This window comes from Esox lucius, chromosome 10 (genome assembly GCF_011004845.1).
Source record: "Esox lucius isolate fEsoLuc1 chromosome 10, fEsoLuc1.pri, whole genome shotgun sequence".
NCBI lineage: Eukaryota > Metazoa > Chordata > Actinopteri > Esociformes > Esocidae > Esox > Esox lucius.
The window spans coordinates 2,032,051-2,058,271 of NC_047578.1; the positions used below are offsets into that span (position 1 = coordinate 2,032,051).

At 42.0% G+C, this 26,221-nt stretch overlaps 5 protein-coding genes across 5 annotated transcripts; 2 read left to right on the forward strand and 3 right to left on the reverse strand.

The window, feature by feature from the left end:
- Positions 1-738: 738 nt before the first annotated feature.
- LOC106024466 (gastrula zinc finger protein XlCGF57.1-like) lies at positions 739-3,226 on the reverse strand. Its single transcript, XM_013135441.3, has 2 exons — positions 2,945-3,226; positions 739-2,672 (listed from the first exon to the last, which is right to left on the reverse strand). The coding sequence occupies exons 1-2, from the start codon at positions 3,129-3,131 to the stop codon at positions 1,333-1,335; spliced, it is 1,527 nt and encodes a 508-aa protein (XP_012990895.2). The 5' UTR covers positions 3,132-3,226; the 3' UTR covers positions 739-1,332.
- A 380-nt stretch (positions 3,227-3,606) lies between these two features.
- LOC105008401 (zinc finger protein 436-like) lies at positions 3,607-7,854 on the reverse strand. The gene is made up of 3 exons (XM_013135440.4): positions 7,553-7,854; positions 5,767-6,180; positions 3,607-5,465 (listed from the first exon to the last, which is right to left on the reverse strand). The coding sequence occupies exons 1-3, from the start codon at positions 7,728-7,730 to the stop codon at positions 4,132-4,134; spliced, it is 1,926 nt and encodes a 641-aa protein (XP_012990894.2). The 5' UTR covers positions 7,731-7,854; the 3' UTR covers positions 3,607-4,131.
- Positions 7,855-7,967: 113 nt separating this feature from the next.
- Positions 7,968-13,109, forward strand: c10h6orf62 (chromosome 10 C6orf62 homolog). The gene is made up of 5 exons (XM_010867701.4): positions 7,968-9,478; positions 9,657-9,833; positions 10,271-10,396; positions 10,847-10,981; positions 11,734-13,109. Exons 1-5 carry the CDS (start codon positions 9,350-9,352, stop codon positions 11,857-11,859), a joined length of 693 nt encoding a protein of 230 aa, XP_010866003.1. The 5' UTR covers positions 7,968-9,349; the 3' UTR covers positions 11,860-13,109.
- acot13 (acyl-CoA thioesterase 13) lies at positions 12,613-15,807 on the reverse strand. Its single transcript, XM_010867700.4, has 3 exons — positions 15,645-15,807; positions 14,111-14,295; positions 12,613-13,641 (listed from the first exon to the last, which is right to left on the reverse strand). The coding sequence occupies exons 1-3, from the start codon at positions 15,726-15,728 to the stop codon at positions 13,485-13,487; spliced, it is 426 nt and encodes a 141-aa protein (XP_010866002.1). The 5' UTR covers positions 15,729-15,807; the 3' UTR covers positions 12,613-13,484.
- A 92-nt stretch (positions 15,808-15,899) lies between these two features.
- tdp2b (tyrosyl-DNA phosphodiesterase 2b) lies at positions 15,900-18,847 on the forward strand. Its single transcript, XM_010867702.5, has 7 exons — positions 15,900-16,241; positions 16,549-16,679; positions 16,942-17,148; positions 17,337-17,428; positions 17,640-17,758; positions 17,850-18,020; positions 18,114-18,847. Exons 1-7 carry the CDS (start codon positions 16,107-16,109, stop codon positions 18,399-18,401), a joined length of 1,143 nt encoding a protein of 380 aa, XP_010866004.1. The 5' UTR covers positions 15,900-16,106; the 3' UTR covers positions 18,402-18,847.
- Positions 18,848-26,221: the final 7,374 nt, after the last annotated feature.

Below are 26,221 nucleotides of genomic sequence, written 5' to 3' on the forward strand. Positions count from 1 at the left end.
AAAAATACTGAGATTCTCAGAGACTGAAGGCTCTGAACTGCATAGGGATCCACTAGCATGTATGTCATGGTATATTACTGAAGATGAATATTAAACATAGATGACCAGGCCCAAAACATTGCATAGAATTGCTCTTTTTAAAAAGCCATTAGAATGAACAAAACTGTTGTTCAAATGAAATATAGAACTGAATTGAGTCAGTTGTTTTTTTTTTATCAAAAACTCAGTGAATGTTTACGTGTCGAGGCACAGATCTGGAGAAGGGAACTGCAGCATTGCAGGTCCCCGGGAACACATTGGCATAATGTCTTGAGTGGAAATCTGGAACCACCAACAGTCTTCCAACAGGAGGCCATATGCCCAATGTGAGTAATAAGGCAAGAAGGGCCTATGTCAGGTGACAAAGAACCCAATGCCCACGATGACAGAGCCCCCTCACTGCAGCCCTCCACTCATCTAACGGAAACTCAATCGCCATCAAAGAGCACACATTTCTCAGCCCAATTATCTAGCAAATCCACATAACTAGAACATTTGGTTTTCAGTTCCTTGAAGAAGAAAAAAAATAATGTTTCTATATATTCCACATCTCTCCTTTCATTGTCTCCTCACTGTCTGATATTTGGATACAAGGCTGTCTTACAAAAATATCCTGGCTATCTGACCTGAACATTTTATTGGAAAAAGCTGTTATAAGGTTAAATGAAAATGTCAATCAAGAAATAATTGATTTAAGGAGATTATTAATGGAACCCAATTTATTTACCAGACATTTTTAAATGCCCAACACCTACATCAAATGTCTATTTATTAGGCATCTGAAGAAAAAAAAGAAAGACTCAAAACAGGATTACTGTCTTTGTCGCCATCTCCTGAGAAAAAGCGGAAGTTAAACTAGAATTTTAGTGTAATGCAAATTATTTTCAGTAGGGGACAGTGTAAGTACAAAAAAGTGTAATGTCATCAGCATTTTGTGTTCTGTAGGGAATTTTTTTTTCATATTCAGTCCTTTCTGAATATCGCCCCTCCGCGACAGCAAAGGGGCGATATAATTGCTGTCACCCCTCTACGACAGCAAATTCATAAGAGACCAGAACCCAACTCAGGTGAGATTAGTAAATATCTTGTAGCTCCTGCTAATAAAATACACGTATTCTAATTTCAAGTCCGCTATTGGAAAGTGGTGGGAACTTACACAAACCTACAAATGAACTGAGGAGGACTTTTGAATACACATTTGAATAAATGTTATTCCACAGCACCCAAAACAAATAATTACACCCATGACGTTTCATTGTTATATTCTGACATAAATGCAATTCAAAGGGAACATTAGAGTTTGTGAAGAGCTTTCAAATGATACTTCCGACCACTATCACTAGTAAAACCTCTGTCACACAGTTTGCACCGATATGGTTTCTCTCCAGTATGAATACGTTGGTGTACTTTCAGGTTACTTTGGATGCTGAAGCCTCGTCCACACACAGTGCATGTGAAAGGTCTCTCACCTGTGTGAACTAATTTATGTCTAGTCAGATGATGAACGTCTTTGAAGCATTTGCCACAGTCTAAGCAACCATATGGTTTCTCCTGTAGGTGTGTTGGCAGGTGCTTATCTAGATCTTCTTTCTGATAAAAGCCTTTCCCACAGTCCTTACAGCGATAGGATTTCTCTCCTGTGTGGAACATCATATGATTGGACAGATATTGCTTAGTCGGGAAGCCCTTCCCACATTCTATGCACTGAAATGGCTTCTCTCCAGTGTGAAGCCTCATGTGTACATTCATATACCCTTTGTATGGGTAGCATTTCCCACACACCTTGCATTTGAAAGGTTTCTCACCTGTGTGAGTGCGCATGTGAAGTTTCAGATTATGATTGTAAGGGAAAGACATGCCACAAACTTGACAAGTATGTTTGGCTGCAGATTGTAGTCGAGAAACAGGCCTTTCTGTGCTGAGCGTTTGCTGGTAAGGACTAGGTTTTGGTACAGTGTGGACTTGCCATTGGGTACTAGCTTTCACTGTAGTGTGAGTTTCCAAATGGACTGGCAGGTTATCTTTGGAGTCCAACACTTCTTCACACACACCAGAAGAGCTTTCTTTAGCATGCTTAGTGTGTATAGTTTTCTGGTGGTTAACTAAAAGAAACAGGTCTATAAATGTCCTCTCACACAAGTTGCAGCAATAAGGATGACTATCTTCAACAGTTAGTGGTTTCTCCCTTTGTTTTCCTTGAGATTTCCGTGGGTTTGACCCTGTTGAAACAGGTATCTCCACACTGATGGCACTGCATTCACTCTGAGCTGCAGGACTGCTTGGTTCTGATATTATGTAGTCTATGTAATCTTCCTCAACCTTAGGCTCTGGCTGAATATCTCCAGGTATGTTACTGAATAGTAAATCTCTACTCTCTACAGTTTGTGTTTCATGCTGTGGGGACTGAGGTGGTTCCAAACCCTCACAGTCACTCGACACACACACAGTTAGGATGTCTTTGTTATCAGACACCAGGTTGCCCTCCAGAATTGTCCCACATATCTCCTCTGGTTCCTCTTTAGTCAGTTTGGGCACTGGCTTCTCCGGCTCCAGACTGGGGCGCCACTCCTGCTGGCAGTAACGCTTCTCTGGACGAGCTCCTTTATCCGCCAGGAGAGGGAGATGTTGGTGGTCTAAATTAAAACAAAAAGATAAAATAATGAATTATAAGCTGAACAGTTAAGCATTTAGAATTTAAAATGACAGTTCTCAAAAACACATTACAGCCTATTTACAAAGACTTAACAACCTACCAATTTTGCTTGTTTGCAGTGCGATGAATGATTATATTACCGTTAGCTTGTTACACTAGGCAGTTAACACGTCAGTAGCAACTAGTAGGTAGTTTGAAGATAAATTACCCACCTAGCTACCTCCCTAAAATATCAGATAGGCGTCCACACACCTGTTTCAGGTAACGGTTCGTATGGTTTGAACTCCAGCAGCCGTCGCAGCCGTTCGTTCTCCTCCTTGATACGGGAGATTTCCTCCTGGTAGTTGGTTACTGTTCTCTCTACTGCAGAGGTGATCTCAACAGCCGCTGCCATTAACCGTTCAGTCAGATATGTGTTAAACAACTCCAGTTTCGCCATATTAACGTTTGAAGCGATAATTAATTCTATAAACTCTTGTTTTCTTCTGTGCACGTCGACTCTAATTTCCACACGCTACATCGACCGACAGTAGCCTATAACATTCTTTTACATTGGTTGCAGTGCGGACATTGGTGAATTATCGCCACCTACTGGATTGGAGTGGTACACCAGAGATAAGTATTGTCTATATGGGTATACAATCAAAAGTGTCATTAGGATTTTCTCAACAATTTAATTTCATTTGGCTCATAAATACATTTATTCCTTCAGTTGAATAGCAACTAGTCCATTATCTCTCAGATCTCAAAATCTCAACTGTGTTCGAATGTCATGACAGTAATCACAATCCCAATCAGTTGTTTTCCTATCAATGCAGTTGTCTTCCATTTGGAAACACAATCCAATTGATAGACTCTTACATTGTACAAAGTGTTTTGTAATGGTATCAAAAAAATGAATCTACAAAGGCTTTTTAGAATGAAATTTATTTTTGAGGAAAAAGTTTTGAGTGCATTTTGTTATAATAATGTGGCTAGTTTTGTAGAGGAATGAGCAGTTTGTTTACTATGACCTTTCTTTTGGGCAGTGAAACAACTCTTAGATCGGTATAATAAACAAAAGGAGTTTTAAAGAGACTTAATATTAAAAATGCATTAGATAACCTTTTTGGAGTTCTGGCCTATCTGTGACAGCAAATTCATCAGACTCCCTGATCACCAGAACTCAACTCAAAGTGGGATTAGTAAATAACCTGTGGCTCCCGCTAAAAACATGTATTCTCATCTCAAATCTGCCATTGGAAACTAGAAGAAACATCAACTAACCAACTAATGAATTGAGGAGCCTTTAGAATTAACGTTTGTTTTTGGAATGTAAACAGATTTCCGTGCATACCACATCTTATAGATGTGTCCTACTGCACCATCAGCAAAAAATAAACAGTCTACATAAAATGAGGTCACAAAGTTGTTTTGTAATCTTCTGACAGATATAAAAATCAAAGGGCAAAGTCATGTTTGTGGCGAGCGTTTAAGTGATATTTACGACCTTTATCACTAGTAAAACGTCTGTCACACAGTTTGCACCGATATGGTTTCTCTCCAGTATGAATACGTTGGTGTACTTTCAGGTTACTTTGGATGCTGAAGCCTCGTCCACACACAGTGCATGTGAAAGGTCTCTCACCTGTGTGAACTAATTTATGTCTAGACAGATGATGAACGTCTTTGAAGCATTTCCCACAGTCTAAGCAACCATATGGTTTCTCCTGTAGGTGCGTTGGCAGGTGCTTATCCAGATCTTCTTTCTGGCAAAAGCCTTTCCCACAGTCCTTACAGCGATAGGATTTCTCCCCTGTGTGGAACATCATATGATTGGACAGATATTGCTTAGACGGGAAGCCCTTCCCACATTCTATGCACTGAAATGGCTTCTCTCCAGTGTGAAGCCTCATGTGTACATTCATATACCCTTTGTATGGGTAGCATTTCCCACACACCTTGCATTTGAAAGGTTTCTCACCTGTGTGAGTGCGCATGTGAAGTTTCAGATTATGATTGTAAGGGAAAGACATGCCACAAACTTGACAAGTATGTTTGGCTGCAGATTGTAGTCGAGAAACAGGCCTTTCTGTGCTGAGCGTTTGCTGGTAAGGACTAGGTTTTGGTACAGTGTGGACTTGCCATTGGGTACTAGCTTTCACTGTAGTGTGAGTTTCCAAATGGACTGGCAGCTTATATTTGGAGTCCAACACTTCTTCACACACACCAGAAGAGCTTTCTTTAGCATGTATTGTTTTCTGGTGGTTAACTAAAAGAAGCAGGTCTATAAATGTCCTCTCACACAAGTTGCAGCAATAAGGATGACTATCTTCAACAGTTAGTGGTTTCTCCCTTTGTTTTCCTTGAGATTTCCGTGGGTTTGACCCTGTTGAAACCGGTATCTCCACACTGATGTCACTGCATTCACTCTGAGCTGCAGGACTGCTTGGTTCTGATATTATGTAGACTATGTAATCTTCCCCAACCTTAGGCTCTGGCTGAATATCTCCAGGTATGTTACTGAATAGTAAATCTCTACTCTCTACAGTTTGTGTTTCATGCTGTGGGGACTGAGGTGTTTCCAAACCCTCACAGTCACTCGACACACACACAGTTAGGATGTCTTTGTTATCAGACACCAGGTTGCCCTCCAGAATTGTCCCACATATCTCCTCTGGTTCCTCTTTAATCTGTTTGGGCTCCGGCTCCAGACTGGGGCGCCACTCCTGCTGGCAGTGACGCTTCTCTGGAGGAGCTCCTTTATCCGCCAGGAGAGGGAGCTGTTGGTGGTCTAGATTAAAACAAAAAGAGGGAAACAGAAAAATAATTAATGGAATGCTAAAGTTAGGCGTTTGGGATATAAAATTGTAGCCCACATTCTCAGAAGCATATTAAATAACTTAACCTTTACATACATATATTTGTGCTAGTTAGTTAATATTACATTTTGCTTATTAATAGTTAGATAACTAATAACCAAGCCAGTTTGCCAAGAAAGGACAGATTAGGTTGTTAATATGATTCTAAATTGGTTGTGCAAAATACAAAGGATGAATGATCCTTCACAGACTGTTTAGTGTCGACACACACACCTGTTTCATGTAACTGTTCATATGGTTTGAACTCCAGCAGCCGCCGCAGCCGTTCGTTCTCCTCTTTGATACGGGAGATTTCCTCCTGGTAGTTGGTTACTGTTCTCTCTACTGCAGAGGTGATCTCAACCGCCGCTGCCATTAACCGTTCAGTCAGATATGTGTTGAACAATTCCAGCTGTTTGTCCCCTGCCTGCTGTGGGCAGGGGCTCGTCTCTGATGCCTTGCTCATCGGCGTCTGCGTGACACCGCCCTTTGCCCCTGCCAGGTCCTGGGCCTTCGTCCTTTTCCTCTTCATCAGCTGTCTGATTTCAAACTTCTCCAAGTTGTAGAGACATTTGTTCGTCTGATTGGGTGTGAGGTGGGCAAAGAGAGATGGCACATAGTCTGGACTCAGGGGATTATCACTTTTCCCTGTTGAAAGATTCCTGAGTCAGTTATTTTCATTGTCATTAGTCTGCCTACACTACCTAACTTCGGTCCAAATAACTAACACAGGCAGAAGTGTAAAAATGCATCCCTCACCTTCCCTGGTTGAGAGTGATGGGTTTGGTTTAATCTTTTTTTTTTTTTTAGGGATCATCATCTCCTAAAAGACATACCACTGTGCTGGTCAATTCCTACCCATCATGCATCATCAACCTCACCTCCGCCATCTGGTTTAAGCAATGCCTGTCCCACAGGACCGGTCACTGGCTTCCACTGGTCCTCCATTGAGACACTTCATCAGTTTAGGGCAAGGAAGCTTGCAGGCAAGACCATAGCTGACCTCACCTACTCAGGTTACCCACTATTCCTGAAATGATCCTCTGGCAGTGCAGGTCAATCATGACCAGAGAATCCTGCCGTCTGAACAGTTGACCCCCCCGCAGAACAACAAAGACTTGAAATGGTGGGTGTACCAGGCTCACATGCACAAAAGCCTGGGTACGACGTATCAGATGTAACAAATGGCATTCCTGCACTCTGCAGCGCAAGTCACTTTGGGGAGTGGTGCTAGCTGGCCTCCTCTCAACTTTATGAATACCATGATAAAATGCAAAGAGCATGTAGCTACATTTTGTTAGTCTCTTTTATTTTTAAGGCACTGTGATTTTCCATCAATATAGTAACTTCTGTGCATTCGGAAAAACTTCAGTCCCGGTATCTTTTTCCACATTTTGCTATGCTACAGCCTCATTATAAAATTGATTAAATTGATCAAGGGAAAACTGTCATTTTTAGAAATGTTTGCAAGTTTATTATAAGCAGTAGTAGGCAGGGGTTAAATTGGGCATGAGCAAGCAGGAGTTCCTGCACACATAGTTGAAATGGGGGGGGGGGGGGGCTGAGCTCCTGTACTTCCACTGGCCAGCAGATTAACATTTGAGATTCCACTGAAAAGTAGAAAGCAGGGCTCCACCACTTCCCGAATCACAATTTAACCCCAGTTAGTAAGCATAACTTTGTTACTAGTAAAGTTGCAATAGCGACTAGTGAGAATTCAAATAGCAAGATGGAAATTTGTGACAAGAAAAACCGGAATAGTAACAAAATAGATTGTAGTGGTTTTGAAATAAGTACTAGTAACTAATCAACTTGTTTCTAGTAACAGGAAAACGTTTTATTGTTATTTAACCTTTACTCTAGATGGGGAGGTCAATCTGAGACCAAATGTATCTTGCAGATGAGCCAGGCATCGACACAGTATGGGGAATACACACCCCAAAAAATACAATTACAACATGAACACACAATTCACAAGATACAAACAATTAGGAATTCGAATACAATCGTACACACTCACCAGACACGAAATGGGCACTGCACAGCCTTGTGTCCTTTGTGGGAGACCAAGAATCCCCCCTCCGCAAAGCAACTAGCCACTTTTGTCGACGGTCTAAATCCTGCGGTATACGATGGAAGCGAACCCCTTCCGTTCCGACGCGATTTTTACATCCGATGGCACAACAAACCACCGTCATGACGGCCAATTTCAATAACCGTTATTTACGAAAATAACATTGGGACAAACTATTTGATTTGCCTTTGAATCCACAGTACCACTTTCGCGCCAGGCAGAAGCGATCATGGTTTTACGTCACATCCTGTTACATCGCGTGGTCTATGTGTGTGGGTGAGGGAGGGGGCCTATCACATGCAGGTTTACGTCGTATCTTTGTGGCTGCCTGACGCTGTTCAGCCATTTTGGGCAGGTTGTTCAACGGAAGGCTGTTAGTTACCACAGAACAACACCAGGCCGAAGACTTAAAGGAACTGAACAAAAGCCGTTTTGCAACAACAACAAAAAAATCGTTCAGTATGGGTCCGCCAGGTGACAAACCACGTCGTGTGTCGTCTGAAAGAACGGAGGATTTCATTTGGTTTGTCAATTTATCTTGACATGTAGTTAGTTGGTGGTTGTGACGACTGAAGAAAAGCACGAAAAAAAGCGCAGATAGCTAACGAGTACTTCGGAACTTGAGCGCGTGAGAGATTTTGACGTTTGTTGGCTGTAGAAACCAAGTTGGTTCTCTCAACGGCAATCCTAAACATCAAGATGATATCAAATAAAAATGTAATTTAAAATGACGAACAAAAAAAGTTAGCCAACCAACCATAGAAGGCTCGACATTGCATACCAAGCAAGCCAGATAGAACTCGCCGGAAATGTAAAACCAAACATGACTGTCAGCTAGCTAGCTAACCGCAAAGTAGGCCTCAATTACTCCAAGTAGGATAAAGATAAGATGTAGCTAGCCAGTTGGTCCACTAACTAGTTAGTGTTGAGGTGTATGATACTTAGCCTAGCTAGCTAGCTCATGTTAGCTAGTCAGCTAAAATACTCCCGTGACTATGAGTATCGACAATGGAAGTAAACAAGGCCGCGAGCCAGTTCAACGGCAATAAGCCCCGAGATGTCAAACTACTCTGTAAACTTCAATGTTGTAACGTTAACCCGGTGCCAACATATTCTGGCATCCACATTTTCTTGCCATTATGTTTGTCTGTACCCCCAGTCATTAAGTAGAACGGTCACAACGCGATCTCTACAGAGAAATAAACGAACAACGTCAGTCATGGACGAAGCCTTGAGCTTGAGCAGTCACCAATAGAATTGTGTCGGCTTGCTAGTTTGTGTAGTACAGTAATCTTTTTTACTAGCAAGAAGTCGTGTCGTTATGGGTTTTGGATATAGCTACTCTTTCTGTTGTCAGTAACAAAGGAAAAGTGAACCTAAATTCTATTTGTCTTTCAGTTAACTCATTTGTTAATCGTAGGCCAATGATGTGTTGAATTAAAAGGTTCTCGAATTCGAATGTCACAACATGGCGTCTTGAGTAATTAGCGAAACAAATGTAGTCACATATTCATTAAGAATCCCCTTCCTGCACATAACCCCTTTAAATAAAAAATAAAAATGACATAGCTTGACATTTAATTTGTTTACACCTTCAGTTGGTAGTAGGTATTTTAGGAGCTAGTGTAGAATCTTTTGATTTCACATTTCTGTAAGGGGTAGCTAACTACTCTCAAAGTAAATAGAAAACTCAAAAGTATAGTCAGAATATTCTGTAAAAGACACTGCCATCAAAATCTAACAATGGGGGATCCAACCTCCAGAAGAAACCAAACTAGGAATCGGCTCCGTGCTCAGATTCGGAAGAAAAGGGAATCTTTGGCTGACCAGTTCGACTTCAAAATCTACATTGCCTTTGTGTTTAAAGACAAGGTGAGCATAATGGAAGGAGGCCTTTACTTTATGTTTCACATGCAACACTATAAAAACATTTCCCATAAGGCATCAGCTTTGTCCCATCCATTCTTTGTCGGCGACTTGCAGTTTCTCTGGTGCGGCTGAAGTATGTGCCAGGAATAAGTCTCTCTTGTTCTTTTCCTTTCCACTATAGAAGAAGAAGTCCGCACTTTTTGAAGTAGCTGAAGTGGTACCAGTGATGACCAACAACTATGAAGAGAATATCCTAAAAGGTGTGCGGGACTCCAGCTACTCCCTGGAGAGTTCCATAGAACTTCTGCAAAAAGATGTCGTGCAGCTGCACGCCCCACGCTACCAATCAATGCGCCGGGTAGGCAATGGACTGGGTTCTGTTTCCTGTTACCAAACCACAATATCACACATTGTCGCCTAGTTTGTCCAAAACAAATTTGGATGAACTAGACAACAAATTTGGGCAGCTTTTTAGTCAATTTTTTTGTTGTCAGTCTGCCCTAACTCTGGAAAACAGATCTACTGTAATTGGACAAGGCTGTCAGTGCACATGCTGGAAATTAAGAGAGAGCCTGAATATGAATGTAAGACAACACTACTGTTGTTTTCTCCTTGGGGTTTAAGGCCGGGTGTTTGGTAAAAGCACTTTGTGACAACTGCTGATGTAAAAAGGGCTTTATAAATACATGTGATTGATTGACAATATTGGCACAATGTAGGGATTATGGTGTTGATTACAACTCAGAGCGGACATGCAGATTTGTGACTAGCATTTCTTTCATACACTGGTTGCAGGATGTCATAGGGTGCACCCAGGAAATGGACTTCATCCTGTGGCCGCGCAACGATATAGACAAGATAGTCTGTCTCCTGTTCTCCAGGTGGAAGGGAAGCGATGACGAACCCTTCAGGCCTGTTCAGGTAAAACCTAAAGACATCATAGGATGTCAGGTTGTTGTTCTTATTCAGGACCCCCCCCCCCCACCCTCCCAAAAAGAATACAAGTTAATTTAGCTCACAATAGTTTTACTCATGATGAGTTTTTTATTTCTCACATTCCAGTTACTGAAGCAAGACATTTTTGCCAGAATTTGTTTAAAGAGTAGCGTTGTTATTTAGGCTTCCTAGCAACGTACGCTATTGTCATGTGAGGGGACACAAGTGTCATAGCTGATTATCTATTTCATCTTTGTCTTCATTTAAAATGTTTCTGACCTGCAATGGAGTAGTTCTGAACCACAATATTTTTATTCTACCCACTGAGTGATTTAATTGATTTTCCATGTTCTATAGTTTACAACAAAACCTCTATAGCTAATTTTAAATTAGTTTCTGTATATCCATGTATTTGTATTGATTTCTCAACCGCAGGCCAAGTTTGAGTTTCACCATGGGGACTATGAAAAGCAGTTTCTGCACGCTGCCGGACGGAAAGACAAGGCTGGAATGGTGATGAACAACCCTGCTCAGTCAGTGTTCCTCTTTATGGACAGACAGCACTTACAGGTCAGTGGTCCTCTTTACGGACTGACAGCACGTACAGGTCAGTGGTCCTCTTTACGGACTGACAGCACGTACAGGTCAGTGGTCCTCTTTACGGACTGACAGCACGTACAGGTCAGTGGTCCTCTTTACGGACTGACAGCACGTACAGGTCAGTGCTCCTCTTTATGGACAGACAGCACTTTGACGAAAACAAACAATTTGTACTGGGTTATAGGCTGTGGTAGTAAATGTCAGATTATAATTTTTTGAAGGCTTATTCCCCCAAATGCGAGTCTATTGCCACCCACTGTGCTAGTCTTTGTGATAGTGTATAGGTAAAGGTGTAGCACTAATGTAAGGGGTCTGGAAAACGTCCTCTGTTTTAGGGCTATGTCTGTCCTACCCTCAGAAATACAATGTACTGTGGTCCAGTAGTGTTGACAGCTGCTGCTGGTTTGTTCACATTGGCAGTACGGGTCTGAATTGAACCACTGCTCTTCAAACAAAACCTTTTTCTCCATAAGAAATGGGGGGAAATGAATGTGAAGATATGCACATTTGAAATCGTCTTTCCTCTGCTTTTAATTGCTTGATTTTAAATGTCAATTTGAAGCTTTTTTGCTTTATTTCTGACGGCGGTAGAAGTGGAAAGCGTTGATACTGGTGTTGGACCTGGTGAATGGGTCCATGTGCCTGTGTTTGGACCATTAGAACCATCACACCTGTTTAACCCTGCTCTCATGTCTCTCTCTCCACCCCCCCTCCACACCTAGACTCCTAAAACCAAGGCCACAGTTTTCAAGTTGTGCAGCCTTTGCCTGTACCTCCCTCAGGATCAGTTGACATGCTGGGGCGTGGGAGACATCGAGGACCATCTCCGCCCATACATGCCTGACTAGGGTCGGCCTGCCTCCGTCGCTTTCAACCAAACCGCCAGGACGACTTGTTACTTAAACGCCAAGCCACTGAAGCAAGTTGATCTCATCCACCACACATCCTTTCTTACGTTGAATAGAATTGAACTTGTGCTTGGATCGCCTCTTTCGTTTATTTTACCACTCGTTCAATTTTCATCCATCTTGAAGCCAATTTGTAAAATCCATCTTTTTGTTTTCCCGTACCTACCAAGCCTACCCTCCTACAAGTTTTGGATTGGTTCACCCCTTTTTCCTCCCCTCTCCTTCGGGACACCAACTGTCATTTACCCCATCCGTCTGTCCTGATTATTTTGAACCTGCACGAACATTGATTTGGGTGGTTGGTTGTTTGTTCCCCTGGAGCTGCTCTGTCTGAGACACACAGACCAGGCGGTTTTTGAAAGAAGGTACTCTTCATGTTGCTACTAAGCAGGAACCAAACTACAAAGGTTTTCCTGACGTTCACAGGTTCTCCGTCTGGTGGACAGATACGTTGTAATGTCCAATACATGTCATGCATAACAGATTGTAACAGCTTCTGTCATTTCAAATGTGGGGATGAGAGGAAAGGCTACCATGGGGATTTCCAGAATAACTGTAGCTACAATTTATGATTAGACTAGAGATGGGTGTAAGGTGTTCAGTAAACTCCTGTTAAACAAAGATGACAAAGGTGGAAGAATGTCAATCATTTGGTGTAGGTATTTGCTTCTTTGTTTTTCCTTTTTATCTGCCTTTTTTTTTTTTTTTGCTGGATGTTTTATTTTTGGCTGTCATTTGCTTTCCTGTGAAATAGGCCATTGATAAGATCTGATGTGTGAATTCTCACTAATGGGAGGGTGTTGTGAACGCTTAGTGCAGACCCACACACAACCGTGTGATATTTTGGTTAGATGCTGAAGGGTGTGACCTAGCAAGCCAGTCATGCGTTTCACCAACTGAAATCTGATGTTTAAATGTATTTTATTTTCCAGGTGTGGGTTGGCAAGGATGTTGAATTTTGAAAAACAAATGTTTATAAAGTTAATGTACCTAACAGTGGGAAAGGTTGAGTTGAAATTAACGGATCGCTCTTTTTTTTAAATTTTATTTCTTAATTTGACAGGCATATGTATCCTTAAGATCCATTTGCCCTGGTGCAGTGCTTAACTTTTTTAAAGGGGATGTTTTTTGCAAGCTTGCTTTGCTGGGCACAGTCTGTCAGTAAATTAAATTTTGTTTTTCTTTGTTAATTCAATGTTTATTTGAATGTGGGTGAAAGGTGGGTCATTTTTCATATGGGTTTTATTCCTCATTTTGAAATGAATCAAAATCATCACTGCAGAACATATCTAATACAGTGCAAACTGAAATTATAAAGTGTGTTTTATTGGCGTATATATGTACAAATATTTGCAGCAGAATTTAAGTGGACAACCAGTTACTTATTTACCCCCAGAGACAGGCTAATACAGAACCAGCTTCCAACCACACAGTTGGGTCATTGCGACCACCAACGGCTACCCTAGGAAACTGGTCTAGGAGCACCTCAAAATCCAATAGTGGGGAAAATGCAAAACTGAGCCAAGATCAGAATCATGGGGCAGCATTCCTATAAAGCTGATGCTCTAGTTCCCCAGGTGCTTTGTGTGTCGTCCTTGAGCAATAAGTTTTCCAGAGGATTTGCTTGTGAGGTCAACTGTAGCAAATGCCATGGACCGTCCCTGCTTCAGGACCTGGGCTGTGATCAGCACGTCCTCGCCCACCTTGGCCGCGTTCATGTAGCTGTTGGTAAGTAGAAAGTCTCCATTTAGTTGTGGTCACCCAAATGAGGACCAACCCTACAAACTGGACTGCTTTGGATTAATCCTACGGACAGTGGAATAAATCAATAGTTATATATTTTTTCCCACAATCTTGATATGTGCTCGTCAGCTTTTGAGGAACTAGTTTTTACTTACTGAGCTTTATGTTTTATAATGAGCCAACATTTTTATAAATGAACTTTTACCATAGCTGATCAGAACCACCTATCATGGCTCTGTCTTGTTCCAATCCACCATACAGGTGGATTATGTGTAGAATGTTGGGACCATACTGTCATAAGTACCGTAATTTCCCCGATAACCTCCAAATCGAACTGTTACACAATGTCTGGCTAAACCAATGAGAGGTAGTTGACAGGCAGCCTCCGGCGGGCGCAGAGTTTGACACAGAAACCGCTGTCCATATATTAGCAAGCCATTTAACATACGTGATGTTCATGTCTACGCTGACACCCGGCGCCCCTCGCTCCGTGTACATGAGGGCAGTGGTGGAGATGACGTCGACTAGTGTTGCTGTCAGACCGCCATGAAGGGTGCCACCTCGATTCGTGTGTTCCTCCTCTACTTTGAACTCACACACCACTTTCCCCGGACTGGCTGTTAAGATGTCCACCTGAGGATCAGAAACTAGCCATTCATTATCCCTTGAAAAAAAATATGAAAAGAACATACAGTGGTAATGTTAGCCTGAGATTCAATAGCCTATTTGACTGGTATTCAGATATTCAAAGCTCAATAGCCCGCAAATCATTTCAGCTACAGACTTCGGTTAGTCTCGTCATGACAGAAAAAGTGTACAACACTGGGCAAGTCTTGTTTTCCCTATTCCGACCCGAGTTTTAAAATGTCACCAAACATGCCCCCTATGTAGGGTATAGTCTAGATTAAAATTGTTTCTTGGTCACATGTTGGAAAAGTTTTTAAAAATGTAAAGTTTCTAATATTTGTATATGTGTGTTCAATGGTAAAAACGAAATCTGTGCAATGTGTGGCCCCTCCCTCTGACGAACACCATTGATTTGAAGCATCTATAGGTAATATGATTAGGCAGTTATTGACATTCTAATCTGTGTATTGTAGGCCTATTTTAAAATGTTTATAGAAAATGTCAACAGCACAAATGTCAACAACACTAACATTAGAAGCACGCGCCCCTTCTGAACAGTTAGTTAAAAGTTGTTAGGTGACAGAGTTTTAGAGATATGAAAATGGTGAAGACTTCGTTGGCGGTCCCTTGAGACGTATTCGTTATGTGCGGCCTACTTACAAAGTTGCCATAAATATCTTCTGTCATTTTAAAACTCGGGTCGGAATCGTGGAAACAATACCTGTGCAGTGTTGTACACCTTATTTGTTTCATTAAAAGGTTAATCCGAACTCGTTACCGTTAAGTCGTTATTGAGCTTTGAATGTCCGAATATCTGTCATATCAAACATCAAGCTAACTTTACCAACAACATGTTTTTATCTACCTGGATTTCTACTCAAATAGGATTATTATACACATGCGATTAAATATAAACTGTACACAGTGGGCAGACTGAATAAAAATCAATGATCATTGGCCTCTTGCCACTTAGAAATACGTTGGCCATTCTACTATATTTATTCTTGGAGACATGGGCAACGTAGGGTCTTTAATTATAGGGGTGTTGTGAGACCACCCTTTTTGTAAAAAAAGTTTAAGTGTTTGGATATTTTAAACTTAATTTCACCACACCAAACTAAACCTGCAGCTTAACCTTGAATCAAGACTAAAAGGTTAACTGTTTCTAATTCTTGCTTTGGGGCTGTGGAATTTGAATGTGGCTAAAACATGTACAGTAATGGAAACCCACCTTTACTTATTTGTTGTACCTTCTTTTATGCACATTCCTACTTATATGCAGGTTGTCGATGAAGACTGATGTCAACCTTGACATGTTATGATGTTCGAAAAATATAAAAATAGCTGTGACATACCTTACTTAAAACTCGATCAAATCCCCGAGTGTCCAACATATGCCGGAATATTTGTTTTAACGAGTGTAATGTCATAGAAACCATTTTTAAGGCTGTATTCTGTCAACAGTATACAAGTGGATTTTCCTCCAATCCGGAAATTGTTCCGCCGGATAGGTAATCCGGGTATCATACATTCCCAGTTTAACGAGATTCCGCTTTGATACCGTTTTTCTGTTCTTCGTATGAAATATTTCTAGGGCATTATGAACGTGAAAAATTGCATATTAATGTGTTTAATATATTTAGGTATTTCGTGTTACCTTCCTGCAATTTAATGAACATCCTCACAAACAGTCATGTCAGCCCGGAATATTTAGACGCTCCCTCTTACAGAAAGTGGTGAAAGTCAGATCTGCGACAACAGAAATGCCTTTGCAAGTTGCTAACAAACACTGAGCATCGTTTTAAAACAGAGGAAACATGGCTAATATTCCTACGTCCGTGACGACATTAGAAGAAACGAGAACTCGTCTCTGTGAGGAGTTTGCGTCCCTCACAGGATCGGATAGCGCTGTGGCTCAATGCTACCTTGCTGAAAATGACTGGGAAATGGAGGTATAGTCTTTAGTAGTACATGTGTTAATGACATTTTCACTTGTACCAAACTAAGTGTGTCTTACCGTCCGTGTATTTGGTTTAGCGTAAGTTCTTAAGCATTTACGTCAACATCAAAGTTTTTCCTGACTATGTTCAGGCCTCCAAAACTGTTGGAAGGATGTGCTGTAGCTATAGGAGTTAATGTCTGGGGTAATATGGTGTCAGACTCAAATAAACAATTAGTTGCATTGATAATGATCACTTTTGAGATGTAAAAACACACGAGAACGTGACATCTGTAAATTCATTTATTTTTTCTTTTCAGAGAGCTCTGAATTCATTTTTTGAGGCAGATATGGAAGCGGTTTTTGAAGTGGAGGATTCACCCGAGCAGAACAGTAGCCCACCCAAAGTTAAAAGACAGAAGTTGGACAAACCACAGACCAATGAGGAATGGTAACATACATATTTTAACTATACGAATTTCTGAGTAAGAGTTGGTTTCACATGGACACATTTTAAGCCCCTAGTGGAGAATCGTTTTTTTGTTTAGGATTGTGCTTACTCTGCTTCCATGAAACCTGCACATGGTTTTCATATCAGTCTGTGTAGGTAAATGTAAAATGTTTATCTTGTGTTAATTGCACTGTAATTCAATTTACTGTATTAAAAATGTGCCATTTGTGGTGTTAATCAAAACAATCTATGAATCCTGTAGCATTGACCTGACCAATGAGGAGGCTGCATGTGCCAGCAGTGCACGGGTAACTGACTCCAAGTCAGTTGAACCCAGAGCCTCCTCTTCAGGCACCAGCTCAGAGGACCCGGATGACAGCAAACTGTCGCTGGTTTCGTGGAATGTGGACGGTCTGGACACAGCAAACCTGGGTGACCGCGCTAGAGGCCTCTGCTCTTACCTTGCCCTGTAAGTCCCAGTGCTAGGCTAGCTAGCTGTCAGTCATTATATGACTATATGAAATACTGTTTGCTAAAATTAGAATTCAAACTGGAATTTTGCTGTGCATTCTGAAGTGGATACCAGTGGTGAGAAGTGCCAAATCACCACTGTTCTGGCGAGTATTTTTCCCTACATGTTGTTTTGTTTCCATTCAGTTACACCCCTGATGTGGTTTTGCTGCAGGAACTCATTGAGCCATATGTTCAATACCTGAAGAAGAGGGCTGTAAGCTACACCATTATTGAGGGTAATTGAGAAAATAAAATCTCAAAACAAAACATGGAAACAATGTTTACATTCTCATATCCACTGTACCATTTACTGCTTACTCAGTAAATTAATAACGAGGATCAGATCATTTTGGATTAGTTTTAAGGTATCAATATGGCTAAAAGAACCAGTGATTCCTCTTCTTTTAACACTGTGACAGAAATATGTCTTTTGCTGACTCAATTAAGGAGGTGAGGAGGGCTACTTTACTGGTTTGATGCTGAAGAAGTCCAGAGTAAAACTCCTGAAGAGTGAGATCGTCAGTTTCCCATCAACGCAGATGATGAGGAATCTGCTAGTTGCTCAGGTTCTTCCACACTTATGACAAAATACTTCATAAAGATAATCGTCTTGTTAAAATTTAGCTAGCTTGTGTGTGTGTACATGTACTGCTTCAGGTGAAGTTTAAGGAGCAGGACCTGTGTGTGATGACATCTCACTTTGAGAGCTGTAAGGGCCAGGCAGAGGAGAGGATGAAACAGCTCAGGCTGGTGTTGAAGAGGATGAACGAGGCACCCCCCAATGTGACTGTCATTTTTGGAGGGGACACTAACCTGAGAGACACAGAGGTCAGGCTTTGCTCCCCTACATTCCCCTGGTTCTACCACACACACGTTCCTCTCCCCTCTAAGCCTGACTCTTCCCTTCCATCCGGGCTTCAGGTGGTGAAGGTGGGCGGTCTTCCTCATGGTGTGTGTGACGTGTGGGAGCGCCTGGGCAAGCAGGAACACTGCAGATACACATGGGACACGAGAGCCAACAGCAACAAGAGCGTCCCGTATGTCAGCCGCTGTCGCTTTGACCGCATCTACCTGCGGCCGGCCAAGGAGGGCCCGGGTTCCCAGATGGCCCCGGACCACATGGCCCTGCTGGGTCTGGAGAAGCTAGACTGCGGTCGCTACACCAGTGATCACTGGGGGATCTACTGTAGCTTCATCCCTGGCTCCTGAGGCTCTCCAATGCTGTCGTGGTACAGTGCTGGTGCCACAACCCCAGGGTTCGGCCCTACAGGGCCTTTTGGGACGCACACTGACTGAGAGTGAATTTTAAGGTTTATTGATCTCGGCAAGACTTAGAAGGGAATTTGGGCTTTGAGCAGTTTCAACTTCCCAATGGACAGGTATATGGTAGAGCGTGCTGTAATAGTGGACGGTTAAAGCTCTCCTGTCCTGGCCCAGATAAGTCCAGTATTTAACAGCTTAGGTATCCACTGGTTTCAGTGAGCTTCAACGACTGTTCCCCTTCAGTTCGTCTTCAGAGACCGTGGCTGTCATTTTAATTTCAATGTGCGATAAGAAAATGTTTGGTTTTAGAAGCTGAATCTGTTTTAATATTGTGGCTTGAAATCACTTGAAAACAGTTTGAATAAATAAACATATGGTATTGTGCACCTTCATGAACACATTCAAAATACTTTATGAAAGCTTGAACATGTACGTTTTATTTTACTAACGCCTTCTGCTGTGTGACCACTAGGCAGCGATGTTTCACAAATTACAGTAATTATACAGAATTTACATTGTTTCCAATTGTTGCACGTTTCCATTCCAGTAACATATATTTGCTTTCTTAAGTGAAAGACAATCTTATCACAGCCACTGTATGAACAACAGGTTTAAGCCGACATGTCTTGCCAACACCTGTAAACATCTGTGCTCTTCCACTGGTGGTTCTGGTTGACCTGCTGCAGTGTGGTGGAGAACATCTGGCCAGGTTGGTCAGGAACCACCTTGCTTTCTACCAACCTTATAGTAAACAGTTTCCTGTGGGATCCAATTAAAACTGCTGTACGTTCCTGAAGGAAACCGTAGGAGATCTAAATGACACCCTATTCTCCCGGTTAAGGGCACTCCTTGTGACTACTAGTTCTCACTTAGTGTACACTACACTGTATAGGCAACAATTTAGAAACCAAGTTCATGTCCTACAGTGAACTCCAACGGACAGTGACACATTTGTGTTTTAGCTCTGTATTCCAGCAATATATTTGAAATTATAACTTGAATCTAATTTGAGGGTATTTTCATCCATATCAGATAAACCATTTAACAATTCTAGGTGATACTGTGGTATTTCTGATATATTTTTGTGTATTAGTGTACTTACAGTGGATATTGAAAGTCCACACACCTCTGTTAAAATGCCAGGTTTCTGTGATGTTAAAGAATGAGACAAAGATAAATCATGTTAGAAAAACAAACAGAAATCTTTGAGGGGGAAAAATAAAAACCTTACAATAAACTGGTTGCATAAGTGTGCACACCCTCTTATAACTGGGGATGTGGCTGTGTTCAGAATTAACCAATCACATTCAAACTAATGTTAAATAGAAGTCATTACACACTTGCCGTCATTTAAAGTGACTGATTAATCACAAAGTTCAGCTGTTCTAGTAGGATTTTCCTGTCATTTTCTTAGTTGCATCTCAGAGCAAAAGCCATGGTCCGCAGAGAGCTTCCAAATCATCAGAGGGATCTCATTGTTGAAAGATATCAGTCAGGAGAAGGGTACAAAATAGTTTCCAAAGCATTAGATATACCATGGAACACAGTGAAGACAGTCATCATCAAGTAGAGAAAATATGGCACAACAGAGACATTACCAAGAACTGGACGTCCCTCCAAAATGTATGAAAAGACTAGAAGAAAACTGGTCAGGGAGGCTTCCAAGAGGCCTACAGCAACATTAAAGAAACTGCAGGAATTTCTGGGAAGTACTGGCTGTGTGCTACATGTGACAACAGTCTCCCATAATTCTTCATATGAATGGACTATGGGGTAGTGTGGCAAGCCTTTTCTTACAAAGAAAAACATCCAAGCCTGGCTGAAGTTTTCAAAAACAAACATCAAGTCCCCCAAAAGCATGTGAGAAAATGTGTTATGGTCTGATGAAACCAAGGTTGAACCTTTTGGCCATAATTCCAAAAGGTATGTTTGGCGCAAAAACAATACAGCACAACACCCAAAGAACACCATAACCACAGTGAAGCATGGTGGTGGCAGCATCATGCTTTGGGGCTGTTTTTCTTCAGCTGGAACCGGGGTGGAGGGAATTATGAACAGGTCCAAATACCTGGCAGTTTTGGCACAAAACCTTCAGGTGTCCTTTAGAAAGCTGAAGATAATACAGATAAGATTTTTCACAAAAATGTCAGTTTGTGTTTCAATTGAATGGTTCACTTTACTCAGTCCTCAGTCGGAAAAGGGTGGCTTGCCCACTTCAGGCTGGTGGAGAGTGCCTGCCTCAAGTGGAGGAGTTTAAGTATCTAGGGGTCTTGTTCACGAGTGAGGGAAGGATGGAACGGGAGATTGACAGACGGATCGGTGCAGCTTCTGCAGTAATGCGGTCGATGTATCGGTCTGTCGTGGTGAAGAAAGAGCTGAGCCGCAAGGCGAAGCTCTCGATTTACCGGTCAATCTACGTTCCTACTCTCACCTATGGTCATCAGCTTTGGGTCATGACCGAAAGGACAAGATCCCGGATACAGGCGGCCGAAATGAGCTTTCTCCGCAGGGTGGCTGGGCGATCCCTTAGAGATTGGGTGAGAAGCTTGGTCACCCGGGAGGAGCTCAGAGTAGAGCCGCTGCTCCTCCACATCGAGAGGGGTCAGCTGAGGTGGCTTGGGCATCTGTTTCGGATGCCTCCGGAACGCCTTCCTGGGAAGGTGTTCCGGTCCCGTCCCACCGGGAGGAGACCCTGGGGAAGACCTAGGACACGCTGGAGGGACTATGTCTCCCGGCTGGCCTGGGAACGCCTCGGTGTCCCCCCGGAAGAGCTGGAGGAAGTGTCTGGGGAGAGGGAAGTCTGGGCATCCCTGCTTAGACTGCTGCCCCCGCGACCCGGCCCCGGATAAGCAGAAGATGATGGATGGTTCACTTTACAGGTCACATTAAAGGTGGAAAAAGTTTGATTTATTATTTTTCATCACAAAACTGGCATTTTAACAGGGGTGTGTAAACTTTCTATATCCACTGTATATTCTGTAGTGTACTTATTTTCTATAGTGTATTGATAATTTGTAGTGTTCTTGTATTCTGTACTTATTCTCTGTACTTATATTGTGGAATAGCCCTGGGTGTTTTGATCCAGTACCCAAAAATGTAGATGAAGCTGTCTGCATGTTTTGCGAGCTGAAATTAATGCAGCTGGAATGTTGTTCAGAAACAAGCAACAAGAGGCTGCTGTTCAGTCTGTCTGCCCCACTTCACATCCCCAGGTCTGGGCTAAGCCCAGAGTGTCTTTTAATCCTAGAATCGATTATAGCAGTTGGCTCTAAACCAGTCCTCACATCTGTATCGGTCAGAGGACAGAGACATGAACACGCAACTGAGGACCAATTTGATCTGTGTCTGTCACTGTCATCAACACACGCACAGAGACACAGACACAGCTAAACTCTCATATCAACCCCTCCTTGTACAGCTATGTACTGTCACTAAAGGCAAAAGGCCAAGATTTGTGGTTGGGTATGTGTGTCCTTAAGCTGTAGCCCAGGTGTGCCTAAATATCAGTCTGCTGTGTCCTATTCCCCACTCAGTTCACTATACGCCCTATGATTCCCTAGTGAAAAGCACTGAGCTACACTGGTTATAGTGAACCATTTTGGGATAGTCTGTCAACCCTGTTCTTCATCACCTCTGAGTTTCACCAATCAGAAGGACAGGCCAACATCTCTTGGACACAGTGGGCCCAGGAGCATGTTTTAATTATGTTGGTCTGTCTGCTTGCCTGTATTGGTCTGTCTTTTTATGATTTAGGCAGTGTCCCTAGTCCCAATGTAGAGAAACACTTTTGACGGTATAAAACAATTTGGCCCCTGGTTAAAATTTAGAGCTACTGTAGAGCTGATCAGTCAGTCATTCAGAATGTTATAGAGTCAGTTAGGATGTTATAGTCAGTTAGGACTCTGTAGAGTCAGTTAGGACGCTGTAGAGTCAGTCAGTAGGCCTTGCAGTCAATTTGCTGTTCAGAGTCTGGTGTCTGTTGGCCAGTATTCTGCAGTGGCTGTTTCCTGTCTTCCAGGTGCATGGTCCAGCCACACCCACTGTAATAACAGGTAAGCCCCTTTCTCAACCTAGTCATGTCATCAGATGGCTGCCTCAGAGAGAATAGCAGGCTATAGTGTTAAGTATGCTATACACTGTTAAGTATGCTTCGCAACTGGCTGCTCCTAAATAACTACCTTGAATACTTTTGAAGACAGAAGGACTGGTGCTCCCTAAGATTTACTGATGAGGTAGTGTTGATCTACAGCTCCGGAAAGAATTAAGAGACAACTGCACCTTTTTCTTTCCTTTCCAAAAAAGTTGAAAAGGAAGGTTTTGAGTGAGGAACAGAAGTGTTCAATTTGCAGTGGTCTCTTAATTTGAACCCTTTTGTTCCTAATTTGGTCTCTTAATTTTAACTCTTATAAAGGCTGCGGATTCTTGACGATAACGGGTACTGTCCAAACTCAGGCTGTAAAGTTACCTAAGACAACTATGACACTGACATTCTGTGTGAAAATGATACACGTGTAACATTATCAGAGTCTGTATATTCCTCAGAGTTCAATGCTGTGGACAATCAGCTTCGAAAATACTGCAAGGATCTTCATTACACAACATCACTCTTATCAGTTACCCAGTCAATCAGTTACAGATGAGGTTGCACTCAGAACAAACGTGACACCATGTTCTCACCTCAAATTACACACTATTCTCCATAGTCCACTACATGACTGGGGCTCTAGTCAAAATTAGCACACTAGGGCATAGTGTGCCAATTGGGATGTAACCTTTGTCAGTTTGACATTGACCTGGTGCTGTGTTTATTAGTCACTGTGACACTACTGCCTTGGTGCTTTGCTGAATGTCTGAATGGGCATCTTTATAAATCACACATACATCTTTATTAAATAAAAACACAGAGACATCTTTTTTTTTTAATGTATTTTATAAATAACACTGAACAAGCGTAGTACAGCGATACATATCAATTGATACACTGTAAAAGTCTCTGTATTAAAAAAGACAGTACATGTTTAATGCACTTGACAGGGGTGGGGAAGCATTTCACAGTACCTGATCTGAAGCCAGTCTGGGTTTTAGTGTGCAGTTACAGGTCTAGGGTGATTGTCCAATTCCATTCAATTCAGGAAGCATGCGATTCTAATTGTGATCTACACCTTTCATTGTACATTGTAGTCAACATAGTGAAGGTTTTCCAGGCAGGAGGCCAGTCTCTTGAGACATCTCAATACATGCAATTCCTAATCACCGCCATCAAGAGACTGGCCTTTCAGGAATCCCAACTTTCAATAAGCAGATTTGTTTGTGTACAGACAAATCAGTTCCAGAATGGGATAACAAAGGGTTATGAGGAAAGAGAACGAGTTCCTGTAATAATGTACAAAACCACTGTTATAGAAGGATAACATCATGATTATGTATTCAGGATCAACTCTTCTGTTTTAAAGCTCAATAATGAATAAACAGGTTTTCAGCCTGAAGAAATTTAAGACTGTCACATGTCCTTTAATTTACAGACTGATTTAGGGGTCTTCCTCAAGGGCTTGGGGATACAAACCAGCGACCTTTTAGGATTGCTGCAGCTCCTGAAAATAATGGGGTAATGGTTCACTTTCTGAATTGACTGGAACGGAAATGATCACAAGCCTGATTACCTGACAGATCAGTTTTCTGTTACAGCCAACTCCTAAGGTCGCTGTGGAACTATGAAAGGCTTCCCATATCAAACCATTGTTGCATAACTAGGTCTATGTTAAGCAGAGCTAACAAACCCACGGAAACCAAAGCTCTTGATGTGGATAAAACCCTTTCCAGTTTCTAAAAAGTTCATAATATTCTCTCAGGTTTTTCTGTGAATAAAGTCCCAACTGAAGCACTGTCATGAAACGTGATACAACGTCACGTCTGTCGTGTTCGCAAGTTCTCATCGTCCGTGCGTATTGATATATATTTTTTTGCATTAAACATTCCCAACCGCCACCTTGTTGTGTAAATAATAGTTTGAATATTTACGCGGGCGGGCTGGGTAGCTGCAGTGTCCGTCCAGATCTCGGCGACAACGTCAGGCAGCAATATGCGTCCGTTCGGGTCAGGCAACAGGAAGTACAAGGCAGGTCGTACAAGCCCGGGTCTCAGATCTGGTCGCGCCGTTTTGGTCAACTCCAGCGGTCACCGTAACAACGAACACCAGGTGCCGTAGCCTGGGTACTCGTCCTTTTGTGTCTCGCCAAAATAGGAACCACAGGACGCCACACACTGACGTAACCGGGCTGCCAAGGGTGGCTAGGCAGACACCAATCTGAGATCCAGGCTATAACGTTGTAGCACAAGCCAGGGAATGTTGTATTAGTCAGCCCATCAGTAATATCATTCAGGTTTAATCAACATCAATATAGTCCAGTCCACATTTCTGCACATAAAAAAATATATTATTGCTAACTTCTAAAAGGAAGAGGACCCGTTCTTTTTGAGAAATACTGAAGATGTAATTTTTTTTTTTACACACATTAGCATAATAAAAATTAAATAAAAATAATTAACAGTTTTGATAGAGGGTGGGTGAAAGACAAATGGTAAGAGAAACCAGAATGACAACATGCTGTGTTGGTGTGTATTCCTACTGCAATCTCAGAACAACTATACGAGGAAACAGAATTGATGGGTGGAAGAGGACAGCAAAGACGACCTCAGGGTTGGTCATGCTTGTGAATGAAACCGGGACAAAATCAAACCAGTGACCGATGCTTCAGAGCCCTTGTCAGAATCTCCTCAGACTTTTGCCATCTGAGAAGTACTAGGATTTACATTTAATATTAAAGTATGCACATAATTATGATCACATTCATCATTCTGCATCCATGTTACGTTTGATTGTCGGTCGTGACAGACCCCTTTGACACAGTAATGACCCCTGACATCATCATGAATCAGACCTCTGTACAGCTTCAACGTTGCTCACATTACGAAAATACTGTCTCCTCTATATTTAAACTGTGCAAACCTAACAGTTGTCATGAAAAATCTAAAGTAAAACATAGAATACTAGAATTAAACAGGCAATAAATCACACCTAACCTCAACTCGGATGGGGTGAAATTGCTGCCATTTGACGAATATTTACTGTACCACAGCACATAGAAAATAACAGCTCTGATGTTGCCAGGCATCTTAAGTAGCATCTATTATGAGAAGTCAAGATCACTCTGCATGAACTCAGATACCACACGGCTCTGCAGTGTTTTCCTTTACACAGTGTGTGTGTGTGCGTGCGAGGGCAGTTGGTTTTAGTTTGGTTACAGAAACTGCAGTCTTATAATTATGGCAATCATGCCATTGGTTGTGTGGCTGAATTGCACAGGAGAGAAAAAGAAATCCACCATCATAATAATCAGATAGTTAAAACGAAAATAGACCACTATAACAAGTGTCCCACTGACAAATCCAACCTCCTTAAAACAAATAAATAGTTATTTTCACAAGCCCCCTCAACAGGGCCCATCGAAACATACAACATTATCCTCACAGTAGAAAATAGTTTTCCAACGTGAGAAATCTACATCCGGAGCCTGAGTTTCAGTCTATACCGTCTTTAAAATTTTCCAGTTAAAATGTTCAGGAGTCCTATATGCAAAATTAGGCCAAGGCTACAGCCCCACCCCCCCCACCACCCCCACCAATAGAAGACAGCGGCCGATTGGGAGCCGAATGGAATCACTAGCTACCCTGGAGGACATCCCATCACACTGTACTCAGTGTTCCCT